General features: G+C 32.6%; 1 protein-coding gene across 1 annotated transcript in view; it reads right to left on the bottom strand.

The window, feature by feature from the left end:
* The window catches only part of LOC117103782, a 59148-nt gene that overhangs the window by 29602 nt on the left and 6861 nt on the right, over positions 1-22685 (bottom strand). The window contains exons 3-4 of the mRNA XM_033244401.1: positions 13706-13776; positions 8530-8743 (exon numbers count right to left, since the gene is read on the bottom strand). Of these exons, the coding sequence (XP_033100292.1) occupies positions 8530-8740 (211 nt within the window). The 5' untranslated portion in view covers positions 8741-8743; positions 13706-13776. The remainder of the gene's footprint in view (positions 1-8529; positions 8744-13705; positions 13777-22685) is intronic.

The following is a 22685-nucleotide window of genomic DNA, read 5'->3' as shown; positions in this document are numbered from 1 at the left end:
ACACAATTATTAACAATAATTGATATTATAGTAATTTCCCAAGGTATATAAAATGCTTATACAAAATGATTAAATCAATTTTAACCACATATCAAAACAAATACTGTAAATTTCCATCAATACCCAATTCACCAAGAAACAATATTACATGCATCCTGTGCTAAGAAATACAGCATGCGTCCAATTGCCTGAGTGTGAATGCACTACCACATAATTTTAGCCTGCATCCCGTGAAATATTAATGTAAGAAAAACAGACAGTGCTATACACACTCCCGAGATATTTAGCATCTGTTCGCATGCTCATGGGATACAGCTTATCCTTTAGTATTGTGCATACCTTTTGCGTATCTATTGTATCGACTTTCACTTGAGTGGAGACGATGGTAATTTGGTAGTAATATCTCGTAAATCCAGGTAACATTTAGCACAGATATCATGTTATATTTTGTCTTATGTGAATTCGGTATAAATCTCTGTCCAGACTATCAAATTTTACTTGACAAAAACATGTGACATGTCTAAATATGGTCATGATGACATCACATCATGACCATATATAGGCACATTGTGACCATATATGGGTATACAATAGTTTTTTTGTAAAATCCACTTCAACTTATATACACATCAAAACATAAGTTTCTACTGATTTAGAGATTTCCAACTAAAGTAAATACTTGTTTTAATTATATTCCATTCAATTTCTTAGGGAAAAAAGAACAGCTAATAGGCATATGTTAAATGGTGAGGAAAATATGTTCTTGTTCACATTTTCAATTGAAAGCTGTATATAGTATTACAAAGTATTCCAAATTAGATATCGGATTTTTGATGCAATTGTTTTTTGGCTCAACACATACAGTATACATTTCACCACTAATGCTGACTGAAGACAAACATATTGATATGTATACCCACTATGGATCAGTGAATAGAAAAATCATAGGTATGAATAATTTATAAATTAATTTAGGTATTACTTGCACTAATAATTATCAAGCATCCGTTGAGAGACATAACAATCGACCAAAGACATTAGTGATTATAACTCCTGCAATTTGTATTACAATATTTATTTAGTTACTTAGAGACAATAATATTTTCTTGCATACATATTCATATACGATCTTTGTTGAGATATAAACTAATTAAATTTAATATTATTGCTTATTATTTTAATTGAAAAAAAATGGACAAGAAAATGATGATGACATAATTAATGTCGAAATATTGAACCCTGACACAATGGCGTGCATTTCGATATTTGGAGTATGTATTATAATATCTTATCTGAGATTAATCAGTGGACCTTTCGGTATAAGTCTATCCCTATTATAAACCCACTCCCCCTACTTTGCATTCAATTTTCATGTATCAGAATTTGCCTGGCAAAAGCTCTTGAGTTTTAAATGGAAAAGGATTCTCCATGAATGAGCCTAACACCCTACCCCCATCCCTCCACCCACCCCAAAAAAAGTTCATTTTCATGTTCAAAGGGGTGGGCTTATACCAGAGGAACTGTAAATGAGAAAATAGGCCTCACTGTTCTGGATCAGCAGACAGAAATAAATTAATTATTAAAAAAAGTAGGTATAAACCATAAAATTAAATATGAATTATCTAGTATAGGACTACATTACAAAAAAAAAAAAATACCCAACTGCATTGAAACCAAAATAAAATAAAAATATACATGTGACAAAAGTCTTTAAAAAGTTTGATAATTTGGAAGAAAAGGTGGATTGGGATTAACTCCTTGGTCTACCTGAAAGAATTACAACTGACCACAAAAGCTGGTCACTACAGAAGCCATTGCAGCGTGGAGTGCCTATCAAGTGGACTAATAACTTCTTTAGCACTAGTTTTTGATTTAAAAAAAAGGGCCCAGGCCCTACCATCTTCACTCTAATGCCTCTCCCCTCCCATACTGTCATTATTGCAATTCATTTCCAAAAAATAGATTTTGAATGGTATTCTCATTCCCAAACCCCCCACCTAATTAGATCCCAAATGAGCCAAATGCCCAATCGATTGAACTGAATACGCTAACAAGTTAGTGTTATCAAATCAGTCCTAATCAATACCAATAGATATATGTGTGTTTCCATTTAGTTGTAATTGAACATTTTCCCACTGACAAATCAAATAAATACATTACTGACTGTATCATTGACCTCAACAAGCTATATCAAGTTAACGACCGAAATGTTTCATCTACATATTTTCCAGAAGAATAAGTTCTATATGCAAATGTAGATACATTCTTGTTTGAGGGCAATATATGCTGTAGACAATAACAGCAATTATGTAATTTCAATTAACTTGAAGAATGATAAAGATGTGTGGTTTGTCTGAGGATGTGCATTTGTCGGGATGTTCATTTGTTGTACCCTCTAGTTATTGGATCATCATCATTTAATATTTCGAAATTTAATAAGCAGGAAGCTATCCATGACTGGAAATAGCATAATGTACACATAATAGTTACTTTGTGGTAATTTCAATCCTAGAGTGCAATAAGACACACACTATAAAACAAATCATAGTCAAATACAGTATAGAGAATCATCTTAAGTAGTTGTCAACCTGCTGTCATTTTGAAAATTGTCATAAAAAAAAGTTGGATAAAAAAGTGGGTATACTTTGCTTTAAAAAAATATAACTTGAAAAGGCAATCAAACTGCTATAAAGCAAAATGATAGTAGTAGAGTAATAGGGATAATGAATGATTACGATAGTATACATAAGCAGCATACCTCCATTCTGTACCTGAATATCAAACAATACATATTTACCTCCACAGTGAAGGTAAATATGGAAAAAGTGCATTCATTTACTATGTATCACACATTTTCACCATATTATGGCTACTCCAGATATCTGAACCACTCAAGAAGTCAGGTGTAACTAATAAATAGATATTCTAATTAATTGCTATTAATTTTTTTTTTTTATCATTGATATTTAAACTGGATTAACTGATTGAATTCAATAAGAATTATTTGGATTTAGGGATACTTGTTTGCATATTAGAATGAACCAGAATTTATTAATCATAGTAGACTGACATGAATGTGGAGAGATGTTAATACAAATCTAATTACACCATGTTCTAAAATAGAAATGGAAAGCAGGTGAGACACGTGTCTTATGCTACTGAGTAGCTTAAGAAACCTTTACCACAATAGGCCAATAAAATAATGTCTTACTAGAGAAATAAAAATGCTACATGCAAAAAACAAAACTACAGAAGCTTTGGATGATGTTATAATAAACTTTGACCAATGGGAGTTGAGGCCAAAAGGGGAAAAAGTTGTTTATTCCTGATGATGACATAATTAATGTCGAAATATTGAATCCCAACACAATGGCGTGTATTTTAATACTTGGAGTATGTATTATACTTTCTTATCTGAGATTAATCAGTGGACCTTTCGGTTTTTGTTTACTGCAAGTTTTAACGTTTGTAGTAGGATGGCACCTCTGATAAGGTTGGAAATTCACCTTTGAAACTTCTTTCATATTATAACCTCATGCAATTCAATTGCACAAGATGATTTCTGGCAAATTTACAGTAATAAAAATCTCATTCAAATGAACAAACACCACACAGTAATTCTGATGAACTTGTAGCAACTGGGGTCACCTGACTTAAGTTAGAATTTGCCATAGAAATATAATAAAAATACTAGAGTGCTAACTGCAATGTATTCGATGTTCGAAATACACAAAGCTGTTTGTGTGTACCATCCAAGATGGCTGCCATAGACTTAACCAATCAAATTTCGCTTAAGTGCCATCGTTTGCAATTTCGCCCTCAATTTATACAGAAAGTTCAGTACAGCTAGTTACCCGTATGTTTGAAACTCGAGCGTTGCGGTGTATGGGTGTAATGTACACGATTTTAATTTTCATTCCTTGGTACTTTATTTTTGAATAGGATGCTCCACTTGGCCTCGTTTTGGCTATGATAGTTTAATAATTTGTTATTACCATTACTCATCATCATTAATGAAACAATAGTCAGTCAGAGGGCTTATTTATGGTAATAACATGTATACTAAGCCTGAAGGTGGCGCTTTACTACGACGGCCATCTTGGATGGTACACAAACTCTGCATTGCTCCGCCATCTTGTCAGCACTCTAGTTGTTTAATAGCTCTATGGAATTTGCTCAATAGGGTGATGGAGATCTGTCTGACAAAGTGGTCTAGCAATTTCTGGCATAATCCAGCAAAGAGGAAGGGGCCATACCAAGGGGAAAGCCCATTGGGTCCAAGGGGATGTTTTGGGCCACTTTAAGCTGTTCTGAGACTCTTTATAGCATACCTTGCCTATTTTTATGAAATTTGTTTTGGTCAGACAAGTCCTGGCAGACAGGGCCTAGCTGTCCACTACTGGCCCCACCACTGAGTCCTGACTTTAAACGATTTCAAAGGTTAAAAACCCAGCTCACTTATGACATCAGAACATTAGAATGGCACTTGAAATGATTGATGAAGCAACTCGGTGATTTGCAAGTAATAAACTACACAAATTACTCATTGATCTACATACTTCATCACGCTTTAGGCATAGTAACACTATCTATTATGTACACACAGTTACATAAGCTTATTTATAGTTTTGAAATACGCATCTTTAAATTGATGGTTACTGACACCTCATGTTCATATATTCAAACCATTTCTTTTTATAGTAAGATACAGCAAAAATGGCATCATTAAAACGTTAATGGAAGAGTGTTAAATGCTACGAGTATTTAGTGCCGTTTCCTTGCCGTTATGAAATGCTTGGATGTGAACTCAATTCTATCAAAAGGTGCCATCGTGCTAGTTTGCTGCCAGTTGGCTTTCTACAGCAGGAGATTGAAGGACATCCTGAATCTATAAAGATTTTATGTTAGGTTAAGTAAGGTTGTATTGCCTTGTGTTATTGTGAATTTGTGTTTTTATATATTTTTGGGGGGTTAAATAATTTTACTAACCCTGTACTCTTAGGTCTTCATTTTATAAGCTTACTTGAGTTTCACGAATGTCCTTTTCATCTTTTATCCTATTTTTAACATTTTTAAAGTTTTATTTGTAAATTGATATTGATTTGATGATGAATAAAAAAGAACTGAATTGAATTGAATAAAGTGCATGCTCTGTGTACACTGTGCATTTTATATCCAAAGACTTGGTTCTACAACTGGCTGACTTTTTTTCACAAGTACTTCAGTATAATTGTTTTTATTATTAAATTAAAATGGGATGAAAAGTCCAAGAATGTATTGTCAGGCCTTAACAAAACTTATGAGGATATGTTGCTATTATGTAAATCTACGAACAGATTGCCTGCTGGGTTGATACTGATACCATAGAGAAAATAGAACAGTTCTATTTTCTCTATGCTGATACTTAGGGTGTTTGTTAAGTGTTCTCGAAAAAATATTTCTTTGCTGTTAACCTTTTATAAATAAGTTTGTGGAAAATCAAAAATCATATACGAGATTTCTATCATGCCTGGTGTACAAGGGTAATAATCTCACAATGCCCAGTGGCGGCAAACATGTTAACACAGGTTTGTAGAGACAATTGGAAATACTTTGAAGGCGGATACACTAGACCTAAAGGCACTAATTTGTTTTATGTCCCTTTGGATGCACTTGTATGAATATTTATGCCAGATAATACTTCTGGGGGCAGAGGAGATGTGTATTAAATGCAGTGGCATATCTAGGGGTGCACGCCCCGTGCACGCCCCTCCAAAAATTACTCGCGCCCCCCCCCCCCAAAAAAAAAATCACAGCCAAGTAGTTAAAAATCACCTAAAATCACCTAAAATCACCTTATTTGCGAATTAGCGACCCTCAACTGATCGAGTCCCCCCACTTCACCTTCGCGCCCCCCCCCCCCATCAGTACCCCAATTTCAAGATATGCCACTGATTGAATGTTACTGTTATCATGACTAGGGCAATAAAAGCAAATGCTTTAAGGGTCTCTTTAAAAAGTCTATTATATAATTTCAAACAATTATTACTATCATCAACTGTTATATTATAATTATTACTATACCACTGCTACCTTATTTCTAAAGAATGTAAAAATATGCATTATAAAAACATGTGAAAAAAGTATATATTTCATATATTAAAAAGAATCTCTTTGGAGATCATGTCTTGTCACTTAAGATGCTTAGAAGAAGGCATACCACATTGATCTGTACACCGAATACTAATGTTTTATCGACGTACCATATGCAAGTGTAAAATCAATTGCCTTTAATCAGATTGAAACTCCCAACAAAAAGCCCCAATGGCCCAGTTTGTTAGGATGTCTGCATAGACAGGAGAAGATCCTGTGTTGAATCCCGGTCGGTCAGGGCGATATTTTTCATACTCGCAGACTCCTACTTCTTTAATGCTTACAAATAGGGGCCTAATTTACTACTAAGCAACAATAATTATAACAGAAACAAAATTAATAATAATAATAAAATAAATGTAATTACATGTGCTTGCAACAAACTTTAAAGACATATGTCGTAGAATTAATGTTATCAAAATCCGATGAGACGTAACATCAAAACAATTTTTGCTGATAATTACCAGCAAATTTAAGGCACAATGTTAAGAACAAGAATGGTATACTATCATTTATATGGTGCATAAACTGGTAAGTTTATTTTTTCTTTGTTCTAAATTTAATTTGACAAACTACACAAAGTAAGTAAATCAAATTTGTTTTTTAAGTTTGTTAATGACATATATGTTGCCTAGAAGTCATTTCCTGTGTCACAAATTCATGAATTCAGATTAAGGTATGTGACAAAGCCCATATAGTAATTTACTTTCAATCATAGAGTAAGCTCTCCTTAATATAAAAATCCATATATAACACATACATATCAAATGAAGTCTGAATTTTATCTTGCCTGAAGCAGTTAGTCTTAAGACTAGCATTATAATAACAAATTGGATACAGATTTTGTAAGCAAATATGCAGTGATAAAAAACTAAATACTACATAGAAATTTCAGTTTTTGTACTTTATGAAACCAGACACAAAAATTAATTGTTTTGCATAGAACCATGTTTTTTGGTTTAAAATGTAAACCATGTTTTTTGCGCTACTGTCATTATAAATCACAATTTATATTTAGATGTTATTCATGTATTAAAATTAGTGAAGAATGAGGGGCACTGACTCTAAATATGAGGGGCAGCTGACAGTGAAGTATTTGCTTAAGCAGCCCCTGATATGTTATTTTTTATTTGTATGTTATATTTAAGTTGAGGTCAAAAAATAAATTAAATGCAATGCAAAATAGTTCATTTTTACCTTAAAAACAAATTTTGTCTTTAATAGTTTTAATAAAGAATTAATGTTGCGGTTAAGTAGTTATATTCAACCCACTATCTGAACTGCCAAAATCTTAACAGACCCCGATGTATAAATAGTACTCGTTGTCCATAGCCCAACATTATAAGGTTAGGCCTACAGATAGAAGATGATTCGTCGCAAAATTACAAACATTAAACAACAGCGAATTCAAAATAAAAACCACTTCAGCCCCATCATGGTTGGGGCTAGGATGCCACTTCTAGACGGCCGGAAATGGCACTGTCAGACTCAAGATTTGAATGTAATTTTCTAATATCCCCATTTAACATTTTTGCGGACCTCCATACTTTTCACGGAACCCCTGCGGACCCCTTTGACTTGGCAGACCCTCAATTATTTTTCACGGACCCCAGGCTGGTAACCACTGCTTTATTTTATTTCAATAAGTTGTAATGCTCCTTTCTCTCTCTCTTTTTAATGAGAGTCTTATTTTGACAATGAGTGAATTTTGAGTCTTTGAGAGAGAAAACGATTCAAACTTGGTAGATAGACCTTAGCATCGAACGTGTCTTTCCATATATTACAGCAAATACATGATAGGTCAATCAATTTATAGCTGTTTTAAAGTCATCTGCCGTATTTGACTGGTACGCGTTTTGTTGACAACGATATTTCATTGAGTATTGTTTTCATTCGGCTTGTTTGTAAAATAGACTCTGTTGAGAATGGAAATGTAAACCAGAGTGCGTTAATTTGCAATGAGTTATCCATGCAACTAACACGAACATGGCCGATTGTTCAGTTTAGCAACAACATTTACATTAACATACTTTAGATTAAATTTCAGAAAATAATAATTATAATATTTAAATGCATAAAGTAAAAAAAAAATTATAGGTTAACAGAATTCAAAAACTGTATGAAAACAATTTTTTACGAAAAACCTATACTGTCACATACTAAAACAACCTTGATTACGCTAGCGTGTGTATCGCGGTACCTATGCAGCCATTTTGTTGTGTTGAGTATTGTATTTAATAGTTTGCTATTCATTTAGTCTTCTTCTTTAAATAGCATCTTACAAACATGCAGGCAGGCGTGGTTAAACGAAGAACGACTAGTCGAATACCGCCAGTGAGTAAGTATCATATTATAAATCCATTCTAACTAGGTAAAGAAGAAATAATTTGAACGTACCATCAAATTCTTGAGAAGACCAGTATGTAGGCTCTAATGATGTGACTGCCATTTTCTCTTTTTTTCTGGATGCTCCTCTGGGCACGCTGCTGCTGCTGGTAAACTCTCTAATCTTTGATGTTGAAGATGACTTACTCTTGAACCTCCTCCCCCTAGCAGTTTCTCCCTCCCTTTCTTCAAATAACTGGTAGGAGGGGGCAGATGCATTCATCCTCTGAAAATTGTAAAATTGTGAAACATATTCAAATTGTAGTGTGGCTCATGTAGATACAATGTTATCACTTGTCTGTCATTCTATCATATGCTATCTACTGTCTTATGATCTGAGACAGGTCAGTGCAGTAATGCTCCATCTCCCTAGGCCAAACATGACATCAATAATGATGAATTGGTTTGGTGAAAAACTTGTGTCATTGAATACTAGAATCTCTGCTTCTGTATGCATTTAGCCTTTAGAATAAAAAAAAAAAATAAAAAAAATAAAGGTACACTAGAGCAGAACTGTCAATCAGCAAAATGTCAATCATTCTGTCTTATTGCCTATTAAAAATTTAAAATAACTGAAAATGAAAACAAACAGAATTTAAAAAGTGTGGACTCAACTCAATTTTAAAAATTGCTATTAAATACACATACATGCTTATAAACAGAAATATATAACAGTATATAGTATTCAGCAAAAATAATCTTTAATAAATTAAACACATGTGTATTGGTCTGGATTGATAAATAAAACAACATAGCAAAGAAAAACATTGTTTGAAGGTTTGCATGGCGAAGTAATAATGTATATTAATGTTTGCGGTACACAACGCAGATAGTTCTGAAAAGAATTGATTGTTGTTGGTTGAGAATATCTCTACGTTTCGATTGAGTTTTTTTTCAGGAAAATAATATCTGCAGAAATCCCAAAACAGTGAACTTAAATGTTTTGGTTGGCGAGACTTGCTGGTGATAAACGTGTATAGCAGATATATAAATAACTAAATGATTAACATATTTTTGACTGTCTGTTTTTGTAATTTCAGGGTAATTGTATAACATGTTTACCTTTTTATATTGTAATGCAAACATTTTTATCCATTGGTTACATTTAGTAAGTCATACCAGAATATAATAAAACAAAAATTACAAGACTTGGCTCTACCAACGGAAGCCTGAAGCGTTGTTAAAAAAGTACTTAGTAGCACTCCTGCCTTTGCACTTAGCCACTCAACTCGCCCAAAGTCAATTTGGGTAAAATATAAAATATTTATAGTACAATAAAAAATAAACTCAAAGACAGACAATAAAATAGTATAATCTCGAAGATCTCAGTTAATTTGGTACAATGGGATGTAGGTTATATTGTAAAGTCAATTGTGTTGCATATAGGAAATAGGTTACTAAGTTGTGTTGCAGTCAAATGAACATGGACTTAGAAAAATTGTTTTCATAATTTTCTGGTGTTTTAATGACTGTACATATAATCCAATTTTAATCTTTATTCATACTGAGTTTTGTTATAAGTTACGCTTGAAACATTTTATGGAGCCTGTTAAGGCTATTTTATTAAGAATAGGCTTTGCCTATTGAAACTAAGAACTATTTGTTTTTCAAAATTTCTATACCCAATAAAGTGTCAATAATGTAGGTTAAACTGAGCAAATTTTCCTCAAATTCCAATTTTCACGCATGATTTGATCTAAAGAATATATCTCCACTTCTATGATATTGGCACCATTTAAATTGCAAAATAAATAATATATATTATGTACTAAATAGCAGCATTTTCATCATAGCATGGTTGTTTACTGTTGCATCAAAGACTTATTAAGTTGTACAGTCAATGTGGCAGCCATTTTTACAAAATGTGGCGAGCTGAGTTCAATCTAAATATAGGACTGCTAATTCAAATGCTGCAAAGTTCTCCAAATAGAAAATACTAAGACATCCCTTTAAAGGAGGATTCAAGGGGGAGGGGACAAGTCAGCCAGATAGCCCTTCCCCACACCTCCTAAATGTTTGAGAAAAAAAAATTAAAAGGGGAAAAAAAAATATTTCTGGCGATCTAGAGTTGCCATAGGATTTTTTAAATCAGCCAAAACCATGGTGGGCCGAGTTTGTCTGGACCCTCCATCTGTAACCTATGTGCTAGATATAAACTGTAATATGAACAGTAATAATATTATTATGACCATTACAAAAATAACATTTATAAATAATAATTTATCTGTACAGTAAAATCCTCTGTCACAAGAGTTATTTACCTCTGCTTTACAAGGGAATGAGGAATTTGGAATTCCTGAAAGTAATCACCAATTTTCAAAGCACAGCATCAATATTCTGTTCCATTACTCATTATTCTCTAGCTGAGAAAATGAATTTCATAAGTACATTTAAATAATCTATCACTTTGGGACCACATTCAGGGAGTTTTGTCTGAGAACAAAAAAAAAAAAAAAAAATATATTTCACATAAAATATAATATCAATTACCAAAGCGAACCAGGATTGTAAAACCACACTTCTTCAAGTCAAATTAAAGCAAATTCATAACTATTTAAATGTAAACATATATTATGCCTTCATATTTTATTATTGTCTTAATTTTTGAATGTCATGACTTGAGAGTTACAGCAATTTCGTTTAATTTTTACCTTCCTTGCCATATTACAAATTGATTTTTAATGTAATTTTAAGTTGTTTTTATATTGGCTGAATAATATAAATAAATTAATGTATAAATAAAACTGTATAACATAGCTTTTAAGACTAAAAATAATTTTCATGTTTCTTACATTTTAAAGTTTCATTTTCCAAAATAGCACTGAAGTACCACAATCACTACATAAGTCCATGATGTACAAATGTACATGCCACTGTCCTAAAAACTTTGATTAATCAATTTTAGTCAAGTTCTGAGGACCCTATAGAAAATAAAAGCTGAAGGAGCCATTACTTCCTGAAAATATTGCCTGAAGCTTTTTGAACATTTTGCACGTGACGCAAAAAATAGGAGGCAATACATCAAATTAGTGTCTGCTCAGAAATGCAGAACTGCTTGCTAGTTTAATATATTTCTATGGTTCAGATTTACATAATTACACTTTATGGTGAACTATCTCGGGAAAAATTAAAACAGGTAGAATAATTAAATTTAAATCATTAAAATAGGTATTTAATTTGCATCAAAGTTGGCGCCCCTACTTTGCACTCTCCCAGGTGGCCAAGTGTGGCACAGCCTGACGTGCGTATCAAGGCAAAGTGTCCCCATTCCTATCAATATTCACCATCAAGGTTCTCTTTTCCCCAAGGCAAAACTAGCCTAACCTTCAAATTAGCAACCCTGTGAGAGACTATGCAGTCCGATGTGATTGCCTACATCAGATGCAGACCAAAACACTTGAAATAAAGGGGGCCTGGGAAGGGAAATTTACAGATGGAGGACACATACAAAAATCAGCCCCACCATTGTTGGGGCTGAGGTAAAAAATGTACAAGATACAAGATAAACTTTATTGTTAAATGCGTAGATTCAAGATTAGTTCAATGTTTCAATGTAGGATATGCCAGGCAGTAAAAAAGAGAAAGGTTGGTAATGGTACTCCTCTCTAACTTACATTGTGAAATAAAAACACTTTTTTTTGTTTCGCATTTCTCTTTCATTTTACAAAATTTAAGAGGTACCCCTTGAATCTGCCGCTGTCCATGGTAGTCCAGGTGGGTTTTGCACTATTCATGGTAGCTTAGGAAGCTGCAAACAAGTTTCCGATTCATGGAAAGTAGTCCCTACACACTCAGTATATTTGTATATGTTTGTATTTGTATATTTTACCATAAGATAGACCCCTGCCCCATGTCTATTAGTAGCCCCTATATGATACCCATTTAAAGTAGTCCCCACTTCTATTAGTTGGCCTCTATAATGTTGAAAATGTTCTTCACAGTCATCGGAAATTCAAAAATTAATTTTGGAATCCTATTAAAATTTGACCTTGCACTTATTACTGATTGTAAATTTTGAATGCATACAATCAAGGGCAAAAGTGGCCGACAATAGTCATCATGAGGCTGACAGAACTTAAGGGGTAATATTTGTTCAATTTTCTGGATAATTCTTCTGGACAAAGTTTGTTAGACACTGCCATGCCCAGCACTATCAGAGGAAGTTATTTATTACTCAAGCTAAGGGAGGAATGATACAAGTTTAAGAGAGTCACTGACACATGGAATGACCATAATATGAAACATGATATGCTGGCACCTGAGTTTTGATAGTGCCCTAACTGTTTACAAAAAACATAAAATATAATAAAGAAATACCATGCTGTCATAGGAATTGAACCCAGGGCCATGGTATTGGAGGGCAAGCATCTTACCATTAAGCTATACAACTCCACTACATGTAGTCATTAAACTATTACAAAAACAAAATAATAATACGATATATATATTAAAGATGTATTGTCCCATGCTAAATACCAAAAAAATCATAAAAATATTTTTTGAAATTAACTTGCCCATTTTGAAGTAACATAACAGTTATCAATTTGAACATAGAAATTAGTGTTTTAAAAAAATGTCTACCCATCAGTTTACAGGGAAAAATTATAGAAACACTTCCAGTCACTTTAAGTGTTTTATTATTTTAATTATAATTTCTTGGTTAAAAAATCAGGGTACAAATTTTTTTAATTAAATAATTTCTATGCACAAGCTAATAATTTGTATGTTTTTGCAAAATGAGAAAGTTTATTTTAAACTTATTTTTTATGATTTTCTTGACATTAGCAAGGGACAATACATCTTTAATAGAGGATATGGAATGTGCTAGTAAAAAGTAATAACATTTATTCACATCCAAAAGTTTTATGTCCTAATTAGTAGAGTGGAAATTCCTACTATTTCTGGAGTCTCTCCCAGTAAACCTATTTGCCAGTAGATGCACACATCTTTCAAATAAAATTAATCCCAACATCACAACATAAATTGGGTTAACATTTTGTCGAATCACCATGAAATGTTAGAAAAACCCTTTGGCCTGGTTTTTGTCTTGAAACTTAAATCTCCTAGCAATTAGACCATAATTTCTGGCACAACCGCATTAAACGATCCTTTGAAACTAAACCCAAAACAATCCAAGACAGAATACAATCCAATTTAACATAAAAATTATTAATAATTTACAACTTACCTAAACTATATGCGTCACCATTGTAGATAAAGCGTCAAAGTATCTGTGACTGTGTCAGCATCAAGTTGAACCTGTTGGGAAAATAGACACCTTATTGATATAATGGTAATGCATCCTACTTTGACAAAAGTGTAATCGAATACAGATTTAATAAGGGGAGAATTGAACGAAGAACAGATAACCCCGAAAACAGGAAAGACGATGGGATATGAGAATCATTGTTTTGGGGCTTCTGATATCCCAGAGGAGGTTCAACACCTGTGTTGTTAAATTTGGTATTTAATTCTTGTTTGTTTGTTGGATATTGGTATCTTATCCATGTGGAACTTATCTAACATGATCCATGAACTTACTATGTAAAAATGCTGATCAGATTCAGATTGGTGAAGAAGGATAGTTAAAAGTAAATGTGTTGCATTTGTAGATGGTTAAAATGAGATGCCTAGTTGTTTTTTATATTAAAATTAATGTTGATAATTATGATGATGCTAAATGATACTGTTTTGTTGATCATTTTTATGATATTGATGTTAATGTTGATGATGATAAGGTTGGTAACATTTAGGTTGATAATATGATAATAATGTTATATGACAATATGATTTTGATGATGGAAATAATGATGGTAATGATAATTATATTGATGATGATGATAATAATAAGGTTGATCACATGATGACAATGCTGATGATGGATGATCATATGATAATAATTATGATGGATGGTAATGCAGATGATGGTGATAATGACGATAAGGATGGTGGTGATGGATGAAGATATGGTTATGATGGATGATGATGGACAATCATATATAATAATGATGATAATGACAATAAAGATATGATATGATGCGATGATATTGATGAATGGTTATGAAGATGATTATTATTTGCAACTAGATATTACCTTTCTGTGCGATGAAAAAATTTGATTAATAATAAATTTCTCTGAATGATTTATAAAATGGATTGATAGGAATTCTTAGTGACTGGCTGTAGACAACTCATCAACTGCATTTCGTAAGGTCAGCAAATCAATATTTTACATTTGAAAGAAAGCAGACAAATTTCCAGGTTAAATCAATGCTTACAGGTCAAAGGTTAAATATTCTACTCTATATTATTTGAAGACAAGTCTCCTTGTAGGACTGTCAAGGAAAATTTGGTCCGGGGCCAAAATCGGTCCGCCGGACCGATTTTAGCTTTAAAATTACCTGCCAAATATAGTCCACATAAGCCAAAATCGGTCCAGCGTCTATTTAATAGTTATAACTTGTATTTTTATAACGTTGTTCATATTTTTTTTGTAATCAAATGATAGATAAATATCTTATCTCTCATTCTTTAGCCTCTAATATGTTTTCTTTTGTTATTGTATATGTGAAATCATAGGTGAAATCCTTGTTGAAAGTTAAGTAAAGCTTCACGTCCAGTAAACCCTTTGGTGTAAAACTACGGAAAAAAGTTAAACGATGTGGTCTTAAATCATGTTGGTCTGCTGTAGTTTATTTTTTACCTTGTTTTGTTTTGGTTGTGTGTGCTTAACGTCCCGACGAAGTATGCATTCAATTCCGAGAATGCTGACCCCTTTGTTTCATGTATTGGAACATCTATTGTATGACCGAATACCCCACACAATAATACGGAATATTTAAAACTAATAAATCAGTCTTGTATTTCATTTCAGGCCTAACCACGGCCGCCGAAAATGATGCACGCTGTGTGTATCGTTTAGGCCTAGGAAATGCATTATCTGGTGGCTTGATAAAACACTTTAAAAGCATAAAGAATCATTCTGTCACTGCTGCAAAAGACTTTGCAAGTGTGGGTGAAGCATACTTTCCTTCAGTCCACGGGAGAAACAATCATGCTCTACGAGAAGCAGTCGAGTAACAAATGAAGTGGCAGGCCGACGAGGACCAATTTTATCCAAGCGGGACCGGTTTTAGCGGCTAAAATCAATCCAGAGGACCAATTTTAGTAGACCGGTGGACCGATTTTGACAGTCAAAATATGCCCGCCGGACATTTTTTGGCCCTGACCAATTTTGGCGTGACAGGACTATTGCAGTTTTTGATTAAATGGATCTGTTCTGTTTAATATTACTCAATACCCCAATGCAACAGTGACATATTGGAAGTGTGGGGGTGGGGGAGGAACCATGGGAATGTAAGTCTCACAAAAGAAGTTCACACTCTCTTCTAGTGCATTCCCCATACACTGCAAAGTTATTACCGGTATATTCAATAGTAAAGACTACCTAATATCATTCCCCAGTCAGTTCTCACTCACTCTCTCACCCATGACATGTGAACCCTGTGTTTACCTATATATATTCCACACACAGAAATCAAGTACTTATACAGTAGGGTGTACATTTTCTATACTTTTTGTTATAATTTTTAAATGAAAGAGAGGCATTTGTGGGCCACTATTTGAATGTTGTAATCAAAGATTGCTCATGAGTAGGTAGATGATTGCAGGTACTGTATCATTTTCTTTGCTTGAGTAACTATAATATCATTATCACAATTAAAATACAATTCCCCCTGGGATAATATATCATAGCATTCAACAATTGTTCACTAATTAACAGAAGATAGACTGCATATTAACTTGCATGGTAAATAATTCAGTAGGCCGCTGATTGAATGCACTCCACAACTTTCAGCTACAATAATATTCATTTCAGTTGGGCAGTGGTGCATCTATGGGGGTGGGGATGCATTTCCCAAAAACTTGTCAAACCTAGGCACCCCTAATATAAAATTGATGAGCAAAAATATGAGTTAAAAATCACCTTGCTTTGCCAACTGAAGCCCCTTTACTTAATTACTGAATACAACAGTTAACCTTGTCACTCCATTAAGTCCTGTCCCCCACCCCACCCCGTGTCAATAGTACTAGCATACAATACTGTAGATATGTCAGCGCATTTTGTACTCACCTAAATTTAACAATGGAATATTGAAGTAGCAATTGTAATTTGAGTATGCAATAAAATACTACAGATTATTGAGCTTTTAAGGATAAAAGATTACCTGATGAATGATACTATAGGCATCCCTTTGATGTCTTCATAAGAGGCCTTGAATGAGGTTTGAGTATATTTGAACAGGTGAGATATGAATCTGGCATTGAGTTGTGATGATGATGATGATGATGATAAGGATGATGACGATTATAAAAATAATGATGATATGATGATGATGAATGGTAATGATAATAATGATGATATGATAAGGATGATGATGATGATGATGATTATGAAAATAATGATAATGATGATAATGATAACAATGATGATATGATGATGATGATGACATGAATATACGTTTGCTTGTACTAAAAAATATTATTTCTAAAAATTTTTGTCATAAATCCTAATATATGATCCTATAAATTATCATTTTTAAAAAAATTATTTAATTGGTTGGTTTTGGATGGTTTATTAATGGCACATAGAGAAAATGATACAATAATGATGTTGATGAGATAATGGAAGTGAGGAAATATGCAATAAATGTTAATGATGGTGATGACTGTGAAATTATATCATAATGATCATAAGAATTTTAAACATGAAGTTAAATAAGAAAAAAAATGTAATAATGATTAAAGTGAAAGGAAAATGTTATAAAAAGGTAAATATATAGGAAAAAATATAAATAAATATATTAGGTTTTTATGTTAATTAAAGTACAGTCAGATTATTTAATAAATATCATTTAAACTGTTTAAGGTAAAATTGACATTTTCTTCACCAAACAACATCCAGAAACATTGAGATAATCCAAATGCATTCCAGGTATAAAGTTATCATTTTAAAGATGGTTGACTATTTTAACAGTTAGGTCTATAAATGGTGCAACAGTTTAGACCTATTGTCGAAGGATAAAAGGTGATAGGTATCCTTAGCAGAAGCTGCTATATGTGCAACATTTAACAAACTATTACACTTGTTTTTGTTATGTCATTAACTGGCTACCAATTCAGTGACTGTTCAGCATTCCTGATGATGGGTACATTGGTTTCAATTGAAAGGTATATGAATGGACCAGTCAACTGGATGGGAAATTTCCGTCTTAATCAGCTTATCCGCCAATAATCCCCCAGTGAAAGAGATTGATCATTATTTGTGGGGGTGAGCCTCGAGCTCAAAATTAACGCTTTTCTTATGGATTAAAGAATGCCAGAAAGAAAAGGAAATCGATAGCAATTAGGATTTGTTTTAATTGCTGTAGAATTTCATGAAATAGTGTGAGAATTTACGTTTCACTGCTGCATACCGTACTAATAAATACAGATATAATTGCTGCGAAGCAGCCAATTCATATTCTTGACAGCAATTTGACCTCTGAAAGGTCATTGTTTGTCAAAAAACAAGGGCCTAAGACGACTGAAAAGCGGAGTTTCTGCTGGGTAAAATCAATTACTTTAAGCGACGTTTGTAGACTACCTACACGTACCGACGTCCGCATGTCGCGCTAGCCTTATCCTACTCTAGGCCTAGACTAGCTAGGATGGTATAGATCTAGCCTTGAAGGGACGAAGGTCCCAATGAAAAACAACGTCGCTCCTTGATAGCTAACATTATCTATTTAACATCACAATAATTCATTATTAGTCCTATAGTTGTTTTTTGAATTGTACTCCACAAATCTCAGCCGATACCTCGCACGACTCGTTAACGTCTCGTATCTATTGTCGTGACGTCATGGCTCGTTGACTCACACTTGTGATGTCTCGCACTTGTGATGATCAAATAACACGCTGGCTCGCACTTTGGCAACACTCTTTGGCAGTCAACTCGCCCTAGAAAACCCGCCCCTGGAAACTTGCCTCATAAAAAAAATGTACACTTCCTAGATCATGCAGTCTTCAAAATAAAAATCGTAACCTTTGGTAATCAACTACATTTTCCACATACATAGAAATTTTTGAAACTTTAATAAAAAAAAACCTAAACCATAATTCACCACTATAGACACTTTTTGACAAAAATGAAAAATTACGACTTCGTTACCCAATGAGAAGTGTTCTAATATAGACACTTCTCATTGTCTCATATTAATTGTTATATTTTTATTATTCATTATTTTCACTTGACTCACATAAATAATTTTGTTCGAAGAACATTTATATGCAGTTGTACTTCGCAGCACTTCAGTTGCAATTTGAAATTTCTAGTTTTATAATTTATTTAGTGAATGAACACTTAAAAAAACAAAACAGCATCCAATAAGGTCTCAAATTGTTTGTTACAATGATTTAAATTAGATTAACAAGTACACAAACAAATAAAAAACACATTAAAACTATTAAAAACAATTTAATGGGAACAAAGTTTAAAAATTAAACACAATTTATGAACTACAATGGAATTCTATGAACAATTTAACATAAATACTTAAAATAAGAAGATCAATAGTAGAGAACTCAATGGGATAACAATTCAAGGTCTTTGAATAAAAAGTGATTTGAGTTATACTTTTGTTTGGTTTTTGTTTACTTCTAATAATGAACCTTCAGGGAGTGTGTTAATTAACCATAATGCAAGAAATATACATAATAAAATAATAAACCATAAAGCATTCCACTCCTCCACTGCTGCCATTAGCAGTTCCTCGCAAGTTGTTATGTACGACACATTTCCCCATCTCTCATGTTGCATTAAGGCTGAGTCTGCTTTCAATCACATAGATTATTGATTTTCGCAGAATGTCGAGCAAACAATGACCTTACACACTTTTCTTAAAAACAAAACTCACCACATAACAGATATACACCAAACATGCTTCCTAACCAACTTTAGGCAAAGTTACTATAAGCACTGGTTTTCACAAAATTTTGAGACAGTTTTCACAGTTCTTCTCATTAAAAGTATATCTAACGTAACTAACAAATTACGATAATTTCCTGTCAGTTCTGATTGCATCAATCTCAGAACAAGATGACTGATGAGATGCATTTCAACCAATCATATGACAGAATTAAAATCTTAAGGAATCATAGTTTTAACCATAATTTGGATTAAAGCCAAGTTTTTTTTAGCATTTTGCTAAAACCCACTTTAAATAGAATTGGATGTATATTCTAGCATTCTCTTAAAGTAAGGTAACTATAATAGTGATATCCTTTAACCTTAATAATAATAATAAAAGAGTAATACTTGATCTGTTGGTAAGGGGATTTAGACCGTTCTATCTTAAAGAGAACGGTTGGGAAGGTGGGGGGGGGGCGGTTACGGGAAAATAAACAGAAAATTAATTATTTATAATTGATCAGCAAATTATATCAAATATTATTCTCAGCAAAAATTGACAATAGCAGAAATACGGTATTAAAATAATCATTTACAATAAATAAAAATAAATATAAATGATTTTGATCAAGCACAACTAAAAAAGTGTGGCATCAGAAAATGCATGGTGCAGTGTTTACTAACACAGTCAGATACTCCGGAATAACATGCTCCATCCAATTACCCAGGATAGTGGTAGTCATTAATACAAGTCCCAATGGAGGATGATATTATTAATTATGAATTGGCATCCCATAATACCGATGTTTATGTTAACATTGATTTACGCTTCTGGCAAGATTGGAACTACTAATATATCTACTATCCTTTAATTTTTTTTATGCTTTATCATTCCTAATTATAATTATTATGATTAACGATTTTGCATGAACGCGATTGAAAGCAGGTAATTAATTAGAATATTTAAAGAGATTATTTTTATGGTTAAGTATTTAATATCATTTAGGAAATGAAAATCAAAACTCCAACCAAAAAAAGTATTAAAAATAGATAAATAAATCCTAGTTCTTGAGTCAACATTTGCTACCAAGATTCAATTAACATGAAGGTCGAAGGTCAAATACACTTTATCTATGTATCCTTGTATTTCAACTAATGTGGAGTTTGAGGTTAAATACAACAGACTAGTAAAATATTTATATATCACCAAGTTATTCGTAAATATTAATAGAAACACAAGCAATTATGATGCATAAATACTTGGAGATGAAATTAAATTTAACACTTTCCTGTAATGTAGTTGAACATTCATATGGATGTCATACCTTGGTGTATGTAGTTTTATAGGCTTTATAACAGTTGTCTACATACTGTGGAAGGCAAACAATTCACTGAGATTGTGCTTTATCAAGAGTAAAAAGAATTTTCATAGTCTCTGCGATTATTGAAATAATTATAGCTTCATGCCTCAAATAAACATTTATTTCTTTAATTTTTTCTTTAAAAACGAACGTACATAAAATTGTAATGAATAATAATCAATCCACTGAAAACAAAAATAAAACAGCTGATGATATAATAATTATGATATTTTTAAACAATTATAATGATTACAATATTCAAATAGGAATCATAGTGGTTAGGGTACTTCTATTCTACTCTGGTGATGTTCTCGGTTTCAACTTCCGGCAAGGGCGGCTCCAAGTCCACTACTGTAGTTGTGTGGGGGATTGTAACAGAGCAAAGGTTAAATGAAAGGCAGCGTGAAAATGAATACCATATCACTATACCACACAAAGCCGAGGCTTTGTATTTAGATAGGCTTTAAACAGCTCATCCTCCTACACTCTCAGGGGACTACACCTTACTCTATTTTCAACTTTTCATAAAAATATCAATAGAAATTTATGATACTGTTTATGTCTGTTATATTCCAAGGGAAATATTTCCATGTTCTAATTTTCAGTTGGATTCTAATATGGTAATAATAAATATACAATGCAAGTCATACTAAAATTTATTGTTTGTTAGCTTTAGCAGACAGTAGACAGAATACCTAATAGAACAATAAAATATCCAATGAGACTCATCAATGAAATTCAGTTTTTCTAATTTATAGATTTTTACAGCACAATCCTATACCAACCAATTTAAGTGTGTATGTAAAGTACATAGGAACAGAATTATTTCTATGTCTGCTTCTGAGAAAGATATTTTATGGTTGTAAGTTTGCACTTGAATGTTGATACTCAACATAAGTATTATTCAAATACTGAATTTCAATGCTTAACAATTTAACATAAAGCGTAGACTCACATATGCATGTGCATGTGCGTGTGTGTGTGTGAATATAACATTTGGTTATCAGTTAACTTTTAGCTTGAAGTCACAAAACAGTAGTGACGTAGTCATGAAATTATGTAATATTTACTCTTGAAAAGCAAAATATTCTATCATATAATTTTGAATAGAATGCATACACTTAAAGTAAGCAAATGCAGAATTTATTTTGAAAAAGTACATTGAAAAGTGTGTGTGTGTGTATTTATAAGTTTCTTATTTTTAGCTCAAATTTTAAAAATCAGCAGTAATGTATTCATGATACAGACAACAAAAGACAGGTGTCTTTAAACTGTTTTTTGACCAAATTACACAGACAATATTGATATCTTTAATACTGTTGTGCTTCTGTTGTACAAGTGAACATTAGATGCTTGTACTTGACATTAGTTCTGGGGTGTACTGTATCATGATGTCCAAACTCAGTGAATAATTAAAATGCCCATTTTTTTTAATAGTAAAATTAGCTAAATCTATAAATATGACTTATATATTCTTTAAGCTGTTGTTGTTGTTGTTGGTGGTGGCACCTCGTAGCCTTCTCCTGAACTTGCCATCATGGATCAATGTGCATTGTGAATTTATTTGAAAAAGGTATGAGTCATCACACAAAAATATATTTATATTATTAAATTATTAAGCCAGGTTTGTCAGAAATATTTTTATGGGGAAATATTCAATTAAATTTGTTTCACAAGTAAATAGCTTAAAAGAGAGCAGCATAGTACAGTTTGGCTGGTAATCAACAGCGTGTGTGCTGGGCCATTGAGAACCTTGTATACCTGGTTCTACTGATTATATTTTTAATTCCCTTGACTGGAGGAAACCCAATTAATGTAAAGATGAAATGAACAATTAAATTATTTTGACTTTAAAT

The sequence above is a fragment of the Anneissia japonica genome, unplaced genomic scaffold (genome assembly GCF_011630105.1).
Source record: "Anneissia japonica isolate Jap-2015-1 unplaced genomic scaffold, ASM1163010v1 scaffold287718_len389476_cov179, whole genome shotgun sequence".
NCBI lineage: Eukaryota > Metazoa > Echinodermata > Crinoidea > Comatulida > Comatulidae > Anneissia > Anneissia japonica.
This window is presented reverse-complemented; position numbering and strand designations above follow the sequence as displayed.